The sequence below is a fragment of the Callithrix jacchus genome, chromosome 8 (genome assembly GCF_049354715.1).
Source record: "Callithrix jacchus isolate 240 chromosome 8, calJac240_pri, whole genome shotgun sequence".
Taxonomy (NCBI): Eukaryota; Metazoa; Chordata; class Mammalia; order Primates; family Cebidae; genus Callithrix; species Callithrix jacchus.
This window is the reverse complement of record NC_133509.1, coordinates 127,155,186-127,177,530: the sequence shown is the minus strand read 5'-3', so window position 1 is coordinate 127,177,530 and position 22,345 is coordinate 127,155,186. Positions and strand designations below refer to the sequence as shown.

General features: G+C 48.7%; 1 protein-coding gene across 4 annotated transcripts in view; it reads right to left on the bottom strand.

The window, feature by feature from the left end:
• The window catches only part of SLC24A4 (solute carrier family 24 member 4), a 178,839-nt gene extending 174,832 nt beyond the window's left edge, over positions 1-4,007 (bottom strand). For 3 of the 4 annotated variants that reach the window (XM_009006466.6, XM_035261308.3, XM_035261309.3), the window contains exons 1-2: positions 2,554-3,351; positions 513-623 (exon numbers count right to left, since the gene is read on the bottom strand). In XM_009006466.6, the coding sequence (XP_009004714.3) occupies positions 513-623; positions 2,554-2,683 (241 nt within the window). In that variant the 5' untranslated portion in view covers positions 2,684-3,351. Of the gene's footprint in view, positions 1-512; positions 624-2,553; positions 3,352-3,921 lie in introns of those variants that run through there. The other variant, XM_009006465.5, reaches the window with a different exon arrangement.
• Positions 4,008-22,345: the final 18,338 nt, after the last annotated feature.

Sequence of the window (22,345 nt, the reverse complement as noted above, 5' to 3'; positions counted from 1 at the left end):
CAGGGCTGAATGATACCCTGCAGACTCCCATTGGAGAGAAATGGTCGCAGCACCCCAGCACGTCCTACCCCTGCAGCTGCCCACGCATGCTCAGACCCTGGTGGGCCATCTCAAAGCACTATTGCCACAGCAGCTGGATCTGCCACTGTGAGAGCTCCGGTAATGACTACAATGAGCAAAAGGGAAAGAAAACAGAGTCATCTCAAGCAACAAACAAAATCCAGAGAGCAGGGAAAATACTGAGCTTTCAAGAACACTGTGAGAACAAAAAGTAACATTTTAAACTCTTGAATGTGACCTTTTCAGTTGCTAGATAAAGAAAGCACTGAGTTGCTTAGCAGCACCATTGACGAATGTCTTTCTGTTACCTTTCAACACCTCATGGCCACCCTTTTCCACTCAGGTCCATAAGCTACCTCACTCAGCTCTGGCCATGACTGCCCACATAAGCACCATCTCCAGCTCAGGCCAAATGTCTTAGTAGACAGGGTGGAGAAGAATCGATTTCTTACCAGGATCTGTGCAGTTCTTGGCTGTCTGTGTCCCATTCACTGGGGCCATCAATTTTCTATTTCTCCATGTGTCTGGCAGGAAACGTTTGCTAGAAGCAGCTGTTTTATGCCCTGGATTGGAAAACAAGTCACAGGTGCCATTAGGTCAGTGTGATGGTGGCATTTCCAAAGTGACTTTACATTTGTGTATCTAGCTATGTCAGCAACAACCCTGCTTGCCTATTCAGAGCCATCTTTCAGGACTGATAGGATGATTGGAAGTATAATAGCACCTGCTTACATACAACAGTCTGTTTCCTGGATCAAGTTCATTGTTTCTAGTCCCAGATGGGTCAGCACCTTGGCCAAGACTGAGGTGGTCCCAGCACCTCACAGGTGCAACAAATGGTTTAGACAGGTGACCCTGTAAGTGTTCTTCCAGTAAAAGACACTCTCAGAGGCCCCTACCCTGGAGGAACTACAAATGAATAGTAAGTCAGAAGCAGGTGGGCAGGGCGGATGCAGGCTGGCCCAGTGCTCCTCACACTTGAATGTGCACGAGGATCACCTGGGGATCTTGTTAGAATTCAGATTCTGATTCACCAGGTCTGGGGTGGGACCTGGGATTCTGCACTAACAAGCTCCCAGGTGGTGCTGATTCTGCTGGTCCAGGGGCCATACTGAACAAGAGAGAATTTGCGGATGCCCACAACCAAACACACTTCAATGCCTAAAGGTCATTCCTGATCCAGCAAATAAAAATGATTTTCACTTTAAGACCTTCAAAGTATTCATTTACCTCTCCCGATGTGCACTGCTTCAGCTGGGTAATAATACCTCTTCTGTAATGTTGACATCTAAGAGCCTCTAGGTATGTTGTTATTTCTGGTGTGTAATTGAGGGGGAAAATAACCCAACACTGACTTGCCCAATTGCAAAGCACCAGGTACTAAGATATTCGAAATAACCTGCCTGGGTTTCACTGGAAAGAGCCACCATTTAACCCTGCATCTTCAAATCACAAAGTTTAGATTTCAAAAGGCAGTGATTTTGAAAATGTGAAGTTCCACTTGATTTTTACCTATCAGTGTAACCTTAACCCTAAATTGTCTCTGGATGTTGATGGCCTTTCTAACTGCTCAAGAAGCCACCATCCGCTTTACCTCCATGTCTTGGTCGTTAAATCACCAGCATTTGTTTTATTTTATTTTATTTTTTAACATTAAAAAAAAGAAACTAAAAGGTTCACAGCATCAACTCAAAATGAAGCGATAGGGAAGTGAATGTCTCCTGAATTAGGGAAGTGAATGTCTCCTGAACTTTACACATGGGGTCATATTCCCCTAAACAGATTTCTTCGATTAGTTCCTTCTCTCTTCCCACTCCACCCGAAATTCGTACAAGCCTAAACGACTCCCAAATCCCTTCTGTTGGAGGAGGGGGCATGGGTCGAGGCTCCACACACCAGCCTTCTCCCTCCATGGGGTTTAAGAGGAGTTGAGAGAAGCGATGGTGAAACATGGCAGCAACCCCCCGCGGCAGACTGCCCCAACGCTTTTAGGGTTTGGGAAGAACACCTCAGGGCACCCCTTTGAACCCGGGAAGGGCGACACTCAGTGACAGTTCCCAGCCTCTGAAACTGGGTTTTCCAGGGACCCAGTCCCTGCACGATCCTTGCGGCTCTGCAGAATAGGAAAGCGGGCCGCTCAGTTTTGCCCACCCCAGACCAAGAGAATCCATGCCTGCAGCCGGCAGGTGCGCTGCCCTTTCTGGGCGCACTCCCGGGACAGAAGCGGTTCTTGCTTTCGTCGTAGTAACACACACCGGCAGCCGCGTCCTCAGCCCCCAGGGGCCGCGCGCAGCTCAGGGGAACCAGCGCCACCGCCCAGAGTGTCCATCAGCCCTTCAGGGCGCGCTCTACCTGCCCGGCGGGGAGGAGACTGGATGAACCCTTGGGACCACGCTGACGAGGAAGGAGGGGGAAACATCTTGGAGCTGCCCCGAGACTCTCCAGCCAAAGCCCCCAACTCCCCGGGAAGAGGGGGCCCGTAGCAGCACCCACCCAAGCTGCCGAAGAGGCCGGAAGCACAGCACACCAGGGCCAGCACCGCGCACACGAAGCCAACTTGCTGCGGCAGCGTCTCTCGCCTCCTGCGAACTTTGAGCGGCCGAAGGGTCCCGCGGAACGCCATCCCGGAGCGCCTTGGGTGCCGTCCCTGGGAGAGGATGGGGAGCTTCAGCGGCCGGAGTGCTATCAGTGGCCGAGCGGCGCTGGGGCTAGAGCAGGCGGTGCGCGGCTCAGAGGCGAGGAGCTCGAGGCCAAAGCCTCATGGCCCGCTGGAGAGGTCGGCGAGGGAGCCCCTTGGGAAGGTGGGGACGCGCGGCGCGGCCGGAGCTCAGAGTCCCGCGCGCGGCGTGCGCGCTCCGCGCACCATGGCTCAGTGGCGAGGAGGCGACGCGGGCACGGTGGCGCTGGCGGCCCGGGCTCGCAGGGCTGGCGCAGTCCTGGCGCTGGAGCCGCTACCTGCCCGCTCCGCCTCGGCCCGCTCGCCCGGCCACAGCCCTGGCAGCAGCGCCGTGGGATCACTCAGTGCACCCACGCGCCCCGCGCCGCCGCGCCCACTCTCAGCATCCTCCTCCTCCAAGTTTGGCGGCGGCCGCCCCGGCTGCCAACCGGCGATGCTCCCCTGCTTCCTGGCGAGCCGAGCCCGGGCAGCCGAATGCGCGCAGCGGGAAGGTGGGCTGGACGCGCGGGACCTGAGACCCTAGCGGCGAGCAGGCTCGACGTCGGCCCTCCCAGGGGCGAGCTCTCCCCGGGAACTTTCTCTCCGGCTCCTCGGCTGCGGGCGCCTGCGTCTGCGAGGCCGTGGCGCCTCCAGCCCGCTGCTCTCGCCTCCCTACTCCTCCCCTCCTGCCCGCCTCTCACCCCCCGCCCTTCCCAGCACGTGTACTCCACCCGTAGGTCGCACTCCCCCGTGCACCCTTCCCTTCCCCCGTGAGGTCCAACTATTGACCAATATAATCCCCTTCCTTCTCCCTTTTTCTCTCTCTCCTTCCATACGGAACTGCAACGAGCCCTTCCTTTACCCTCTGAGGCTGCTGCAGAGAGGAACAGGTTATGGCACCGCTGGGGACTCTTAGAACAAGGGTTTCTGCAGAGCTGTCACTCCGGTCCGGGCTCCCCGAACCCCGAGGCGACCCGAAGCGCTCTCCCATTCCCACCCCACCTCAACCCGGGGCAGGAGGTGCAGGAGATTAATTGCTAGTGTAGAGCTAACAAACAGGCTCGCACCAAGCCAACAGGCACCCGGACCCCCTGGGACCAGTTCCTTCAGGGCTCTCCGGGCTGCTGGGGACCTGCGGGGCCACGACGCCGACCTGCAAAAAAGCTGGAGACCGGGCAGAGAGATCTGCGGGCCCCACCACCCACCGTGGAGCTTTTGATGTTCCTAAGCCTTACAGCTTCCCAGGGCTTTCTGGTTTGGTTTTGCCTCTCTGGTCGGCTCTCTCTGATGTAAACCGCTTTACAGAAGAATGGGGCAGGAGGGAAATTTTCGGAATGGCAGCTGAGGGGTGATACGGATGCAGGCAGGGGGAGGGGACCCCAGCCCAGGAGGTCTGTGACTACCCCTTCCTGGCTGATTCATCGCCACCTGTTTAGTGCCTGCTAGGGGTTAAGTCCACTTAAAATCCTTTTTGGAACAAGGCCAACTCTTTAATTAAATAAATACCCACCCGTGTGCAGGCCCTGTGCCAAGTGCCAACCGGAGAACAAAATAATAACAAATGTATGAGACCCAGTCTCTGCTTTCAAGGAACCCTAAATCAAAAGGGAGCAAGGCCCTTAGATAAACGCCCGATTCAGGAGGGTCCTAAAAGTCACTGTGTGTAGAATGTGCAGTGTTCCCTCGCAGCACCCTTCAGTACTGGGTGGTCCTCAGCAGCCTGGGAAGTGCCTAAGAGCTTATGAGACACACAGACTCTAAGATCCCACCCCAGACCTACTGAGTGAGAATGTACATTTTTAACAAGATCCCTTGGAAATCTGTGTGCACCTTCACATGTGAGAGGTGCTCCCTTTTCAAGCGTGCTCAATGCTTCTAGCTGGTCACCACCGACACACACAGTTACCTCTGGACAGAGTAAGTAGGGATCATTTTGCTTGTGTTAGTCTGGCATAGTGACACAGGTTAGAGGTGCCAGAGGGCCGAGAAGGGAGAAGCCTCACTGATTATTCTCAGCAGCTCTGTTTCAATACCAACAGAGATACTAGAGGCATGAACACAAAGCTAATTGCAGTGGAAACCCCTAGAGGAAATGAAATGGAAAAGGCCAGGATTCTGTGTTTGTCTATAGAGATGCCTTAACACTGAGTCTTGCTCTCCTTACTGGTGACCTCAACCAAGCATGCCTGCCAGTGACAGAAAAGACACTTTTCATACGTTTGCAGAATTCTCTTCTCATTGACTACACTGCACAGGGAGGCATTCGGCAGTAGCAAACAGAAGACTATAAAACATTGTTCAATATGACACTTGGAGAGCTAGCCAAGGGCCCTTGGCAGCAAATTTAAGCCAAAGGGAGAAGTTAAAGTGATAATATACTGTTGTCCCGCCCAGAAAACAGTGTCAGGGTCACACTGGTTTAAATGCACGAAAAGCAATGCCAATGAACAAAATGCCATCTTGTTACTAGCATTTAATAATTCTTTTCTTTTCTTTTTTGATATGGAATCTCACCCTGTCACCCAGGCTGAAGTGCAATGGCATGATCTCAGCTCACTGCAACCTCTGCCTCCTGAGTTGAAGTGATTCTCCTGCCTCAGTCTCCCAAGTAGCTGGGATTACAGGTGCATACCACCACGCCCAGCTAATTTTTTGTATCTTTAGTAGAAATGGGGTTTCACAAGGTTGGCCAGGCTGGTCTTGAACTCCTGAGCTTGTGATCCAGGCACCTCAGCCTCCCAAAGTGCTGGGATTACAGGTATGAGCCACCGTGCCCAACCAGCATTTAATATTTTCTTAAAACTGTTGTCCATGGAGCTCTCACCTAGGGCTGGTGAAAATACATGTTTTTTAGTCCAAAACAGGCCAAAGGGGTCATTAGGTGTCTGTCTTTAGCCATTTCGTCGGCTCTTTAATAGAACATTTTCTTTTCTTTGACATGTTTCACCTGCTTTCAGTTAATAGTTAGAACGCTTGGAATAATTTCTCGTGTACAAATGGATTCCTTTTACTTGACAGTTTAAAAAGCAATTCATTTGAAATTGTACTTTTCACTTTATTTAAATAGTGCCCATTACCAAATAGCCTCAGCTACAGCTCTAATGACTCATTCTGCAGAAGAGAGAATTGGGTTTTATGTACCTTTTAGATTCAAAGCATTCAGGAACATTTTCGAAATCAGCAAAGGCCATGGGACAAATGGAAAATGAGTTGCTGGGTTTATCTTGGTCCCAGCTTCAGTGACTTTGAATTCAGAATATCTCCTCTGCAATCACGTCTTCTGATATGACACTGCAGAGAACGGTCTGCATGGCCAGAGTTTAGGCCATTGTGTTAGGAAGTCTCAGCCCATGTTAAGTAGGTATCATGATATTTTTCCTGAAAAATCCTTTCCTGTGACAGGATGAGCCTCACCATTTAGTATGTGTCTGACCTCATTTTAAAAAGTTTTCTGCCGGGCGAGGTGGCTCACACCTGTAATCCTAGCACTTTGGGAGACTGAGGTCGGAAATTCAAGACCAGCCTGATCAACATGGAGAAACTCCGTCTCTACTAAAAACACAAAATTAGCCAGCTGTGGTGGCGGGTGCCTGTAATCCCTGCTACTTGACAGGCAGAGGCAGAGGCAGGAGAATCACTTGAACCCGGGAGACAGAGGTTGTGGTGAGCTGAGATCACGCCACTACACTCCAGCCTGGGAGGCAAGAGTGAAACTTCGTCTCAAAAAAAAAAAAAAAAAAAAAATTTCTTTGCTAGAATGACCTCCATGACTTTTAATTTCTACTCTGCCTTGAAGATGACTGTCCCTCAGCCCCAGATAGGCAGCGGTTCTCAAACTTCAGCATGCTTCAGAATCCCTTGGATTTTGTTAACCACCCGCTCCTGACCCCCCAGAGTTTCTGCTTCAGTAAATTCAGATTCAGAGTAGGGCCTGAGAATGAGCATTTCTAACAAGTTCCCAAGTGAATCTGATGCTTCTGGTCCAGGGGCCATACTTCAAGGAACACTGGGCCAAGGGATGCTATGATGACAGTCACAGCACTGAAACAGCAGAAATGTGCTTCTACCTCAGGTTTCTGGTCTACCAAGAGGTGTGTGTCTCAAGGAGGGGTTACTCAGGCACATGGAAACAGCCACAGTCTCACCTTGACTGTTTGCAGTGCCCGAGGGACAAGAGACCTCTGGCACCTCCTGTGCTGATTCTCAGATGATCTGGCTGGGACATGACTGCTCTCACCTCTACTCACCACTCATGGGTCCAGGCTGGTCACATGGCCCCACCAAACCATGAGGAGGTTCAGAAGTACCATTCTTCCACTGCTGGCTAAGATCGGAACTCCACAATGGGCAGCCTTGAGGATGATCACATCAATGCAAACCTTGGCCCTCCTCTTGCATTCTGACACCTTCCTTGCCTTCCTCTTCCTCCTCCCTAGTAGAGTTGATTCCAACATGCCCTAAAACCGGTGGAGTACATCTCAATTGTAGCATTTCTTTTTTCTTTTCTTTTCTTTTTCTTTCTTTCTTTTTTTGGAGACAGTCTTGCTCCATTGCTCAGGCTAGAGTGCAGTGGGTGGCACGATCTTGGCTCACTGCAACCTCCGCCTCCCGACCTCAAGCAATTCTCATGCCTCAGCCTCCTGAGTAGCTGGGACTACAGGCATGTGCCACTATGCCTGCTATTTTTTTGAATTTTAATAGAGACAGGGTTTCACCGTGTTGCCCAGGCTGATCTCGAGCTCCTGAGCTCAGGCAATCCACCTGCCTCGGCCTCCCAAAGTGCCGGAATTACAGGCATGAGCCATGGCACCCAGCCTCAGTGTAGCATTTCTATCTCATTGTTTTGTGATCTGTCTCCTCTTGGTGGGCGAAGGCCTCGGGAGTTGCCATCTTATCCACAACTCTGAACACAGCACCTGGCCATTAGGTGCTTAATGTATAAAGTGTTGAATGAGCAAACAAATAGATAAAGAACAGTTGCCCCTGTTAGATGGCGTCTGCTCTCACCACCACTTCGGCCCCACCCCAGGCACCGACGCCCACTTCACTGTCCAGGTTACCAGTAACCTTCGAACACATCTCCCAGAATTTGACCCTCTTACACATATGGCTCTTACTAGCCACCGTTCCTCACTTTCTTGACAATGTGCACTTCTGGTTTCTCTCTTCCTTCTCTGACCAGCTCACCAGCTCCTCTTGGTCCTTTTGGGATACATCCCTACCTGGTCCTCCGGGGTTCTGTTCCAGTCTCTCTTTTCTTCTCACCATTTACCCCTCTTCCTGGGAGAGTGCATTGGTTCTCTCTGCTGCCCACATACAAGTCTGTATCTCTAGCTAGAAACTTCTTGGTAATCTGGACCTGCATGTTCAAGGGATGACCTTTGTCTTCCCACATCTCCCACATGTTTCTTCCCAGCCCATCATCAACCAGCCTCGGATCTGTCCACTTCTTGCCATCCCTATCGACAGGCGTCGGTCCATTTCTCATCAGGATCACTGCAGCAGCCTCCTTAACCAGCTTCTCTAACCCCAGTCTTTCTGTATCATTCCCTTCTTCACCCAGCATCTGGAGAAAGAAAAATCTGATTACATCCCTTCCTTCCATAAAACCATCAGAGGCTCTCTGGATAAACTTCCAACTCTTCAGCTTGGCTTTTAAGATCCCGCATGGTCTAAACTTCCAACACTGGCTGCACATTTGAATCACCTGGGGAGCTTCTCAACCATCAGAGGTGGAGGTGCCCTGAGCATCAGTATTTTCTCCAAGCTGCAGCCAGGGTTGAGAACGCCTGCTCCAGACCCTTCTGGCCCCTCCAACCCAATCTGTCATCATTCTCCTCCTCCAACTCCAAGCTCCAGCCATCCTGAGCCTCTCTGGGGCACTTTCTTGTTCTTCAAGGGTGACCCTTGCCCCATTTGCCTGGAACATGCTTCCCACTTCCAAAGCCCCCTTACCCTGGATAACTCTTGCTTTGCTTCCACCTTAGAGGAGAGATTATTTCCTCTGAAAAGCATTCCAGGAGCCCTGAAGCCTGAATTAGGAGCCCTCTTCTGTATATTGATGGTGCCTTGAATTTCTATCACATAATTCATCATGCTGTATGGGAACTGCCCACTTCCTTGTATAATACATACTTTCCACCAGACTCTAAGTTCTGTGAGGACAGGAACTACCATGCTCACTACCTGGGCTTAGTAGGTGCTCAATAAATATTCTTGGAAGAAAGAGACAAGCATACCCAGCCCACACTCAGAAAATGTGACTTGACTTGTCGTGTTTCTTCCATTGGCATCTGCCATATGCAGTGTTTTCACCATTGTTGTAGCTCTTGAGTGTGTTTCGTAGCCCTAGGGAGTAGGCAGAGCCAGAATTAGCATCTCCATTTTGCAGACACACAGGAAGCCAAGGTCCTTCACAATTAAGTGGCCTGCTCCAATTTGCACGAGGAGTCAGAGACAGATGGATTTGAACTCAGTCTTCTGCCCTTTAAACACCATCCACCTACTACCCCATGTCACAGATGCTCACCCTGACAGGCCAGCTGATTAGGTCATGGGATAAGTTCATTCCTGTAGAGACAGAAGGCTGTGTGCCACAGCTGTCTCCTGCCTGGGCCATCTTGTGGTCACTGACTCATGGTGGCAACCCCCAGCAAAGAGGAAAAGATCTTAAACAGACAAGGCCTGGGGTTCCCTGCAGTCACCGTGTATAGCTGCTACATATGTTCTAAGGCTGCTTCTCAGATTCTTGGGATTTACTGTTTTGGTGTTTTTGCTCAGGCTGGTTTCAAACTCTTGGGCTCAAGCAATCATCCTGCCTCTACCTCTCAAGTAGCTGGGATGACAGGCATGAGCCACCATGCCCAGCAGATTCTCAGAATTTAAACATGGAAATAACCAGTCCCTTTGCTCACCACTCATTCAGAAAGCATTTATGGAGCACCTAACTGTGTAGCTCTTTACAGTTCTCTATCTTACTATACCATAGCCTTATAGGAAGATATGAGTTAGAGAAGGCTAACATACCCTATCAAAGAAACCCAGCACTGGAGCAACTTAAAGAACAAAGCAATTTCTTTTTTTTTGTATGCAATATCCTTATAGAGTAGTCCAGGTGTGGAAGGAAGCTCTGCTTCTCATCATTACTCAGGGACCCAGGTTCCTTCCACCTTGTGGCTCTGCATCCCCTGGGGCATTATCATCATCCATGTGGTCAAAGCTGATTCACCACCACACCTGGGCTGCAGTCAACAAGAAAGGAGAGGAGAGCATGGAAGAAGCATGCCCAATGTCACAAGTCATAGACCTGGAAGTGGCCAGTGTCACTTCTCCTTGTATTCCATCGATGGAAACTTAGTCATATGACCACACCTAAACAAGGAAGTCTGGGAAATGTCTGAGCAGCATGTGCCCAGTGAGAATTCTGTTACTGTGGGAGCCAGAAGGGACTTAAGTGGACAATGATAAGCCTCTACCAGAGTTACCGAAGTGTTACTAAGTGACTAGTCCAACCTCCCTCAGGTAATAAGTGGCAGATCCTAGCTGCAAACCACAGATTACCTCCACCCACTGCCCTCTGAGAATGTAGAGGTTCTTGTCCGTCTGAGAGTGGAAATAGGCAGGTTGGGCTGACCACAGGGAACAACAGGAAGGACTATTCGGCAAGGGCTCAAAAGGGGCCTCCAATTCAGACCCTTCCTAATATCCTGCTGTTGGATTGGCCTCTCCTTGCTCCATATAAGCTGTGGCAATACACAAGAGCCAGATTTCCCTTTATGGCCAGTGCACTGCACAGCCAAAGGCTAGAGCAGCTTGGGTTTTCTTTTTTCTGTGGCCATGTTCTCTCTTGCCTTCACATTTCTTCATTTCTTGCTAATGGCTCAGGCCTTAAAAGCTCTGGCATCTGCATCTCCGGAAGGGCCTTCAATACATGGGTGGAAATGACAATTATGCCAGGAGAAAAATGACAAGTGCTAGGAGAGTGGGACAGTGTTGGAGGAGATTTTAATCAAAGGGAGAGAGATTCTGCCACAAGGGGAGTTGCTAAATGCAGCTGGGACTGCTGGGACAGACACCTCTCCAACTCAGGTGCACGTCTGCCAAATCACTCCCCAAGAGAAGCCAGCACACATGGTGAGCCTCTTTCAGTCCTGCGCTTTGTCGGGAAGTGTGTTTTGCTTTGAGTTTTAATGAGGAAAATTTTTACTCAGCCCACTTTGGAGGCTCCTGTATGAACATTCCTGCTAATTCCCACTCAAAAGATGGCCAAGTCTAGGAAGACAGAGACAGACAAAGCTCTGAGGACTGAGATCATGTATTTTGAACATGGGCTACTGCCTGGGTAACCTGAGTAGCTCCCTGTGGCATCTGGGTGGAAACGCTGCCCCATTGTCCAGAAGGCGGGGGCAGTAAGCCCAGGCAGCCAGCTCGGGCAGCTGTCTGCAGGAAGCTTGCCAGAGACCAGGCCAGCCCTTGCTAGACATACGAGCTCTTGTCCCCAGCTGGAGGACTCAGTGTCCTTGGGTCGTTACCCAGATAACATCAGTAACTGGGAGTCAAGTGATCGGGCCATTGCAAACTGGTTCAGTCCCTCTGAGAAAATGTCTTAGTCCCCATCATACTCGGTACCTAGCCTGGCACTTTGCTGTAGTAACTCTAGCTGTCCCCAAATCTCATGAGCTTAGCACTTTTGAAGCTTATTTCTCACTCACATGAGGTCCAAAAATGTTTGTATTGGCAGGTGGCTCTTGTCCAAGTGGTTATTCAGAGCTCCTGTCCCTTGTATCTTGTGGCTGTGCCATCTTCCACACATGGCTTCTGGGGGTGCCAAACTCATCTGCACTAAAAGAACAGAGGGGTAAGGACATGGAGAATCTCACGTGGAAGGTTTTTATGGGTCAACCTGGATGTGGTGACTTTGTACCCACCTATATTTCACGGGTTAGAACTCAGCGACATGGCCAAGGCTTCCATGAAGGCTGGGACAGGGGGTGAAGGAGGAGAGGAAATGGTTTAGTGAGCAGTCATCTTGCTAGGGCCTCAGCAAGAACAATCATAACAGATCCTATTTCTCTAACCCTCCTGTGGGCCAGGCAGTGTTCAAATAACTTTATATTTATTGACCCATTCAATCCTTTCAATACTTCTGCAAGGTAACTACCATCATGATCACTAGTTCACACAGGTAAGAGCCCAAGGCTCTGAATCATTACGTAACTTGCCCAAACTCAACACACAGCTAGTAAGTGACCAAGCTGAGATTCAAAACCAGGTGGGCTGGGTCCCAAATCCCTGCTCTTAACCGTCCTGCCTCAAGAATGAGCCTTCCTGCCCAAGTCCTCCTTTGATAGATGGGGAAATTGACACCCAGAAAGACAAAGCGAGATGGAAACTCAGTGTGTTCTACGTCCAGCCTCACTCTCCTGCACAGAGAAGCTGTCAGTCAACACTTGGTAAATGAGTGAACTGGTGGTTCTGCCTTTGCATATGATTGGGAGTGTTTTAAAAATATACAGCACCTCTTTAATGCTGGATGCCAACTTTTGCATGGCTCACCATCTTGCACTGAATAGGAGGCTGGGATGAACACAGACTCAGCTCATTCAAAAATAAATTAGCAAACTGCAACTCTTTTTGGGAATTTTGAAAAAAAGGCCCAAAGGAGATTTACTACTGGGTTGCATAATGAAGTGCCCCCCAAAGTAATACTAATACGTTAATGGCTGTTATACAATGTCGATGAGCCTGTATGACTCAGTGTTCTAAATTAATTTACAGGATTTCTGATGAATGTTGTTGGCTAGCTTTGGGGGCCTCTCCTCCCCCACCCCCAGCCCTTTTTATCCAGGTTCTGAAAGCAAATTCTCGAGCAAATTCTTACTATAGGATGAAGATATTTCAGGTAGGAAAATGCAGATATTTTAGAAGATATCAAAGGAGAGAGAGGAGTTCTTCAGCCATCAAAACACACAATTACGTTCTTCCCTCTGCCAAAGGCTAAAACCATCTTCCTCTGGGTCATGCATGTGAGCAGTCATATGGCCACTCAAGCCGAGAGAATTCTAATCCCTCAGGCTGCTGGTAAATAATAGTGTATAAACTTATTATTAGTATTCTGTTTCAAAGGTCAGTGATCAAAAGACAGTTAGCAGACAGCCAGAACGGTGAGCTTTAGAACTCAAATTGAACTGTCTTTGAAGTCACACTTCACAATGGCCCTCTGTGGATCCAAACTTCCAATCTTGCATTCTTGGCTCTGCAAAAGCCTTCTCTAATCTTTTCTCAGTCCACTCACAAATGCCCCCCACTGCCTTGGGACATGCCTGTGTGTGCAGGATACACTTTACCACAGGGGACAGGAGAGGCTTCCTGCAGCCATTTCGTCTCAGCCTTGCCCTGCAGAAGACAGCCTTAAGTGGAAGCTCAAAGTATCTGGCCTTGAGACACATACATTTAGGACATTTGTGCCCTTGAGCAAAACTTAATAAATGGAGCCCCAGCGACCTGTAAGAGAAGAAGCCTTTCTGAGACAGCAATTTTCTCCTTGCCACAAAGCATTAATATTCAGTAGCTGAGTTTTATAGCAAAGAACCATGTGATGATTTTTAGAAGCATTCATGCTAGAACCAAGGAAGAAACTGGGGATGCCATGGCCTGCCCAAGATACAGCTGCTACGGGTCCCTTTTGTTTTCCCATTGTCTGCCCTCTTTTGCATAGTTTCTGTCCCTCACTCCCCTACCTCCTATCAAGATACCAAAATCTCATCTCATACGGTTTCATATCCAAATTTCTATAAAATCAAACTTCATTTATGAGGTATTAGCTGGTAAGAGTTTAAATGCAATGGGCCACCATCTTGAAGATCATGGAGACCTCTGAAAATCCAACTAATCCTATAGACATTTCTCTATGTTATTGTATATGGTTTGTACACTTTAGAAAACTATATGCTTTTAGAAAAGTGTACAAAGCATACACACAAGACCTTGAATATAATTTCTGGAGGGGAAGCCTTTCCCCAAAAGCCATCTTCTAAGGACTTTCAAGTCCCTGCTTTCCTTAGTAGAGAGACCAGGGCCCGCGGAGCTGCCTGCATGCAGGCCGAGCTGAGGCCCATGCAGCCAGTCAGTGGTGTCCATCTGGGCTGACAGAGTTGTGTTGAAATTGAGAAGTATGATTCGGCCTCTAGACTCAATGGGAAGGAATATCCATGACCAGGGGTGAGGGGTAGGGGTGCTGGGTGGGGATGCTCAGGAGCACACACTGGGTGAGCATTTGTAGTGCCTGGACAAGCCCTCATTCTGGTCTTGGTGCCATCACAGACCTGCGGGACAATGGGAAAGTCACTTCACTTCTTGAAGCTTGAAGCTCCTCATCTCTAAGTAATGGGGGAGTCCCTGCCGGTTCTATAAGTCACTCCTAGCCCCTCCTGTACTAAATGCCCCCCTAAGGAAGGGCAGAGTACTCAGGGAGTGACCTTTTGCCCTCCAGCCCAGCCTGGCTTTGGCAGTCCTCGCTGTGAGTTCCACCAGCCTCCCGCTTCTCAGCACCTTCCGAACGGCAGGCCTGCTGGCTTGGGCTCCAAACCCCTAAATTGGGAAATGTTCAACTGCAGATTGTTTACATTGTGTATTCAGAGTATGAAGTGGTGTTTGAGAAGTGTTGCCATGGAAACAGTGAAGTGAGGAGGCAGCTAACTATGAGGGGAAATAATCCAATATTAACACTCACAAGCTATGCTCCTTTACTGCTGTAAATGAAACTTCACGTTATTGGACAGCCCCTCAAGGCAGCCACTGTCCATGTGCTGGGCCGTAGTCTTAAAAACTGTAGGAAACTACTTCTTGGGTCCAGCTGATTAAAGAAACTGTAGCACATTCAGAGGCTCCCTGACGTTGGGTCCGGGGCCTCTTCCAGCTCTAAGAGTCGCTGCCTCTAGGCTGATGGCTCTCTAACTTTGCTGATGGGTGACCCGCTAGAGCAGGACAAAAGACCTCATCGTCCATTGCCTTATCAAGTCCCAGTTTTCCATGGAAAAGGTACTGTGTGATAGTAGGAAGTGCTGCCACAAAGCAAATCTGGGGAACCCAGAGGTGCACGAACACATCTATCTGCCTTTGCAGCAGGCACGTGGAGGTTCCCATGGGAATCATAGTATCTATGACACTAGAGTCTAGTCATTGGAAAATTATAGACTCCCCAGATGGTTGATGCAAAATGGGCATCACTACGCACGGCAGAGTTAACCAAACAACCCCCTACAAACACCATGGAGATGGGTGAAGCTGAATTCACAGCAATGTGCAGCCAAGGAGCAAGAAGAGCAACGACTGAAAAGCACAGCCAACTCCAGGCAACACCAGCAGGACGCTAGCAACGTGTAGCCTTCCCCCAGACTGCAGAATTCCCAGCCACCTCTGCTGCCAAGAGCTGGATGGCAGCCAGACTTCTCAGTAGGACACTGTGTTCGAGTCCTCAGTAAACTCCAATGTTGGCTCCTTTTACTTTATAAACACCAAATGTTAGAAACCCTTAATACTCATGTATTAAGTGACCTGGATCATCTGTGAAGATGATAGCCTTTGAGGTGGTACACGCTTTGCCTGGGGGAAGGGTTTGTGTGTTTCTGTCCGGAGGGTCTCCGAGGCCCTCCTCTGGGCTGCAGATCATGGAGGATCATGCATAGCAGAATCAGGTAGGTAGACTTGCCCGCAGCTCCATCCTCGCTTCTCCCGGCCACTCATTGTAGCACTTCGCTGAGAACATTCATCGCCCACTCCCGGCTGTGGGCAGCTGCGTGGAGTCGCTGTGGGAGTTTTGAACATGATACCTTCCTGGGCCATAGCTCTGGAGGTTCTGATCTACAAGATCAGGGATGGAGCCCAAGGATGGACATTTTGAGAATGTCACACGGAGTGTGTGAGGGGCAGCCAGGTGTGGAAGCCCTAGGCTTTGGGCCGGTGGGGAGGGGGGTGCGGAGTGTCAAACAGACCAGGCTGAACTTCTCTCTACCACATCTTTCCTCCTGGAAACTTGGCCTCAGTGGGAGAGCCTTGGTGCCTCAGTTTCCCCATCTGTATGTTGAAGATGAAATGCCTGCCTCCCAGGGAGATGGGAGAGTTCCAGGACAAAAGACTGGAGAGCACTTGGCTGTGGCAAGTTCCCGTCAATGTTCCTTTGGAGGTCGTGTGGCCCACAGAAAACCCAAGGGGGCAGGTTTCCAGGGGAGGCATGTTCTTGTTGTGGTTTATGACCCACATATACATTACATGTGTTCTTTTGCATATATGAAATGCTTTGTATTTGTTTTTTAAGTCTATTCAGGAAAAAAAGAGAATATGATTTGGAGTCTGAGCAACCAATGTTCAAATTCCAGTTCTGCCGGTAGCTGTGGCCACTCACTGTGTGACTGCCCCTCTCTAAGCAGGAGTTCATGGTCTTTAAAATGGAAATAATAATTCTTACCTCTCAGAGTTTTTGTGAAGGTTGAAAAACAAATTTACCTTAAAATTTTTTTTGAGACAAATCCAGACATAACTATATGAATAGAGTAAATGAACGGATTAAAAACATGGAAGAGTACATGGCATGCTTGGTACATGCCTTGGTCAGAGGAATCATTCGGTGAGTGGGGCCCTGCCTCCTGGATCCTCCCTGTGAGGCCAGCATGGGGCTCATGGTCAGACGAGCACTGGACAGACACCTCAGCTGGACAGAAGAGGGGCTGACAGCTGAGCTTCTGCTGGGTGTACAGAGGAATTGCAGCTCCTTCGCAGGTCATGGGTGACTAGCATCCCAAGTCCAAGGGGAGAGTCCCATCGGTGATTTGACCAGAGTCCAACTTTAGAAGATTGAAAGGAACAAATCTGGAGTCACTGGCATTGTCTTGCTGCCGGGGCTCAGAAATGTAAATATAACCACTCCACGGCAGTGGTCAGGGCTCAGCTCATGCATTTCCTGCCAATTTCACAAGGTGCTCAGGCTTTCCCTGGACCCCCACCTTGACAGGCTCAGGAATCTCTCAGAGGTGCCTCTATATACCGAGCATTTGGTGAGATTTGTGTGTTCTGTCCAGAGGGGCCAGTCCTGTCTGTCCTCACCTTGTACCCCATAAACACTTGAGTAGCCCCTCAATACAGGCAGAGCCCGTGATGCTGCTGGGGACACATAATGCTCTAGGTCCTGCTGCCTGGCAGGGGTGGGTACTGCCCAGCCCATGGTGGCTCCCCAGGGAGTAAGGCAGGCTACCCCTGACTGTAGAGTCCCATGCAGAGCTGGCCTGGGCTCCCAGCATTTGGGTCCTTCAAAGCCAGTTCAACTGTTTTCCTGGGGCACAAACCCTGTAGAGCCTGCCTGGGAGAGCTGTCTGGTAGAGCTTCACCTTATATTATTCTTACCTCTGGCCTTTGCTGTGGGCCAACCCTTTGATACTGTCTCTACCACTTCCTGCCTCTTGGAGAATTTTATCTCAGAGGCTACATTGCCATTTCCCGATCAAAGTCACCTCAAAGGGGTGGAGCTGCGGTCTTGGCCCTTTTCCTCAAAGGAGACTCCTCTGCTCCTTGCCCAGTTCTTTAGCAACCTCCAAGCTGAGCACACCAATGACTGCATCAGGGCAAGATAATGCAGTTCCACACACCCAGGGAGCCTGAACACAAGCCCCTGTTCAGTCAACTGTGCTGTTAAGCTTGTTCCCAGCATGCCACCAGGAGACCAGCTGGGCACGAGGTAGCATTATTTTTACTTAACAATCAGGTATTGTTGACTTCCTCTGTTCTCGGCATTTGCCTAGAACAGAGCATAGGGAGGACTGCTTGAGCCCAGGAGCGCAAGGCTGCAGAGACAGACTTAAAAGACACAGCCTCTTCCCTCAGGATGTTCACAGTCTAAGAAGAGAGACTTGGACACAAATAATAACATGGAAAGAGAGTTGGGAGTTGGGCCAGCATTCCAGCACCCCAGGAATGGTGCTGAGTAATTATCGTGATTCCAATTCTATTGGAGACCGGGCTTCCAGGCAGTTACCAGAGCGAGATGATGGTACAGAGAGAAAAGCACAAACCCAGTTAAGAGAACTAGAGTCCAGAGAAGACAAGAGGAAAGAGCAGGTAGGATCCTCATGATCACCATGGGGACACCAAAGCAGGCACGATGCTCAGGACCCTGCGTGAGACCCAGTACTCAGCCCTGGGTCTTGATGTTGTATTGATGAGGAAGGTTGATCTGCTGTGTCAAAGAGAACCCAAAATATACTGGCCCGAAGAACAAAGACAATTCTTTGTCTTTACTATCGCAAAGGTAAAATATAGGATACTCAATTACATTTGAATTTCAGATAAATAACAACTTTTAGCTTAAGTATGCCTTATGCAATATTTGAATCATTCATTGTTTATCTGAAATTCAAATTTAACTGGGCATGCTTCATTTCACGTTGCTAAATCTGGCAACCCTAAGACAAAGGTGTATTTCTCTCTTACTAAGAGTTTGGCTGGTTTAGACTGGTAGACCAGCCCAGCTCCTCAGTCATTCGGGGACTCAGGTTCATCTTCTCACTTCTCCATCCCTTGAGGCAGAAGTTCTCAAGGCGTGGCTTGCCAACCACCAGCAGCAGCATCACCTGGGAACTTCTTAGAAATTCCTGGGTCACATTCCAGAAACACTGGGGGTGGGTCCAGGAATCTGTGTTTAAACAAGCCTTCTGGGTGATTCAGATGAGCTCAAGTTTGAGAAGCACTGCCCTACTGTGTTATCATCTTTGGTATGATTGCAGCTGGGTCCTTGCCACATCCTGTCTTCCACCTAGAGGGGATAGGGAGAAGGAGAAGAGAACATGGAGGAGGCTGACCAGTCTTTTAACACCCAGCCTAGGAACTGGCTCACATTCCACTGAAAGCTAGTCACATGGCCACATCCACCCACAAGGAAGGCTGGAAAATGTCATCTCTAGTTAGATAGAGTCTAGCTACAACTCTATAAATAATGGAAGGAGAGAATAGATTTTGCAGGAGCACTAACAATTTGTGCTGTACATGTCCTCTGGTCACCCTGGCCCTCACAATATGGGGGATTGAAGCATCTTAGTCAGCAAATGAAGTTCCCTGCAATAGGAGGAGGATTAGGCCAGACATGGTGGCTCATGCCTGTAATTTTTATGCTTTGGGAAGCAGACGTGGGAGGATCACTTGGGCCCAGAATTTGAGACCACCTGGGCAACATGGCAAGACCCAGTAGCTAACATATATATATATGTATGTATATTAGCCAGGCATGGTGGTATGTGCCTGTAGTCCCAGCTACTAAGAGGCTAAGGTGGGAGGACTGCTTGAGCCCAGAAACTCAAGGCTGCAGTAAACAATGGTTACACCTCTGCTCTCTAGCCTGGGTGACAGATGGAAAACATGTCTCTATCAGAAGGAGGAAGAGAAGTAGAAGAGAAGGAAGAAGCTGGGGCATTGGTGGAACCATCTGCAGAGAACACAAGAGCACGGAGAAAGGGGCATATGGCCTGAGGGGCTGACCAAGGCCCCCTTTACTTAAGTGTCCAACTCCATTCTTTTCAGCCTTGCAGCACTCCCGACATCCCCACTGAAATCTCCCCAGGGCCTCTCTGCTGCAACATTTCAGGCTTTCTTAGATGTCCTCTTATCAAATCTTACCTTCTCTCTATCCCGTGATTCCAGATAAAACCTAGATAAAAATAATTGCAGCCTCTGCGGCATTCATAGAAGTGCAGTGTCCTATCCAAAGATATGATGTTGCCAGGTGTGGTGGCTCAGGCCTGTAATCCCAGCACTTTGGGAGGCCAAGGCGAGCAGATTACTTGAGCCCAGTAGTTCAAGACCAGCCTGCGCAACATGATGAAACCCCATCTCTACAAAACACACACACACACACACACACACACACACACACACACACACATTAGCAGGCACCGTAGCACATGCCTGTAGTCTCAGTTACTTGGGAGGCGGAGGTGGGAGAATCACCTGGGCCCAGGAAGTTGAGGTTGCAGTGAGTCATGACAGTACCATTATACTCTAGCCTGGGTGACAGAGTGAGACCCTGTCTCAAAAAAAAAAAAACGGAAAACGAATAAACAGAAAACCCAAAGAGGCAATGGTAACAGCTCTACTGTGTTTATCAGGTCACAGGTAGACTCTCCTGTCAAGTTCTGATGGTCCCATGTTTAAAGGAATATTAACAATTTAGAAAACATTTAAAGGAGAGTGAAAATGATAGTGAGGGTATCTCAAAACTTTAGGGAATCATTTGGCTTGAAGAGGAAGACCTGGGAGTGGAAGGCAAGGGAATTATCGTTAAACATACAAAGGTTATAAACGAGAGCTCCACTTCTTCCATGTAGCTAAAGAGGACAGAGCTAAGAGTGCTGGGTATAAGATACAGGAAGGCAGACCTGCATTCCCCAATCTAAAGGTGAACTAACTATAAGGTTTAACCAGCAGTGGAAAACAGCAGTTTTCTTATGAGAAGGTAAGTTCCTCATTGCTGGAAGGATCCAAGCAGAAGTTAGGTGACTGACTACCTATCTAGAATATTGTAGAAGAGATGACTCAGGCTAGATGAGAGTTGAGTCAGTCCCAATCAGAGGAGTCTTTGGTTCTAATGTATATTTGGTGATCCTAAGCAAGTTGTTTGACCCATCCAAGTGTCAGTTTCCTCATCTATACATGTGGGAGTTCCTGCCTTGCATCATTCAATAAGAATATTGCGAGGGTCCAATGACAAAATGGCAAAAGCCCCTTTAAATGTAAAGAGCATATCTGATGATAATGACAATAATGGGGACAATGACAAGAACAAGCACATCTATGCCTCTATTATTTTAAAGGAACTTTTAGAAACTCGGTGCCTCCAATGATGGAAAAGAGACAACTGATGTTGGACACTTTGGGCATGAAGGAAGATTGTCAGCGGCAAGGAGGATGGTATTTTTCTTCAAACAGAACATTGGGAAGCATGTCCTCCGCCTACATTTATGACAAGTCTAGCTGAAGCTGTGTCAGCTGGAAGTCCACAAACCAGGCAGGACATGGCATCCACATGCTGCCCTCGCATATAAAACTCACCTGGCATTTGAGTATTGACCGAGATTCTGCTGACCTCTGGCTCGTGCTCAGGAAAACCCCCCTCTCATTATAGCCCAGCTTGGTTTTGCTGAGACGTCTTTCAATGTTTCCAGCAGCAGTGGGGGTAGGGGCACATTTGTATGTGTTTCAAGGTGAAGTTGTTTCAGAGTGGGCTTTGCATAAGGCTGCGGTGCAGAACTGAGCCACTGTCAGGGGGATCAATGCAGGTCCATGGGCCCATTATCTGAACTGCAACAACTATTCAGGAAAAGCCCACTGGCTGCCATTGTGAGGACTCACTTGACCAAAAAGCAGAGCGTCGCAACTGTGGCGGGCCAAGCCGAGCACTCCACTTCACCGATTGTGTGACTAGGGGGCTGGAGAAAGTTTTATCGACTGGCATCATTCAGCTGCAGCAGAGTGAGAATTGCTGGGGCTGCTATCCCTCCTCTGCCTCTTCGTAGCTATGCCAACAAAGAAAAAGGAAAAAGTGTTACTCATCCTATAACCTACAGCCTCTATTTGGTTGGATTCTTAGTTTGCCCTGTTTATGGTTTTAATTAGTATTATCACCACAGAGTATATGGTGATATTTTCGAAACCATGATGTTTATAATATTTTGTTGGATTGGTTTCTCTCATTCAGAAAAATAAAGATATAAGTAGGGGACCTGACAGGGAACTGGAGGTAGTCAATATTATTTTAAGAGCAAATCTTTAACATTTAAAGGTTGATTAATAAGTCAACTTATAGATAAAGAAACTGGCTTGTTCATAATCAGATTCTAGGATTCAAACCTGGATTCCCAGTATTCTTTCCAGCACAACATAACAGCTTTCTTTCATTTAGTAAATACTGATTGAGACCTGACTGTGTGCTGCATCCCCTGCAGGGCCTGGCAATAAGGCAGCGAATCAGACCAAGTTCTTGCTCCGTGGAGCTTATATTCTAGCGAGGGAAGACTTATATTTTTGATGCACAAGAGTGTACCTCCTAGTATGTCTTGTCAGGTGCTGGACACCTAATCACTTGTTAATCAATATTTAATAAGTGAATGAGCAAATGCCCTAACAGTGACCTTGATCTATGACTCTTTCTTCTCTTCCCTTCCCCAAGGCCATGTTGATGGGGCATTCCAGCTAATAAAGCACCCAGATGAAGGTGAGGTGGCTTGTGGACGGGTACAATAGCTCCATTCCAGGGAGCAATCTGTAACCTTTCTCACAAATCATGCATAATTTCCAAATGGCTGATGCACAAATTATTTCTCCAAGGAGAAGACAATCTTGTCCTCCCACTTTTCATCATGCAAATCTTCCAACCATGGTTGGCAATAAGTAGAAATAGATAAATGAGATCCGAAATTCACATTTAACTGTGAAGGGCAGTTTTGGTTGGAAAAAAGAAAACAGTTGAACAGAACAGGGGGCCAGTGAGGACAGGATCTGTGTCTGAGACATAGATGAAGACGAGGTGAAAGTCACAGCAGAGAGGAAGGAGGACAGAGTTTCAGGGAGAATGGTTTTTTAACTGTTAAT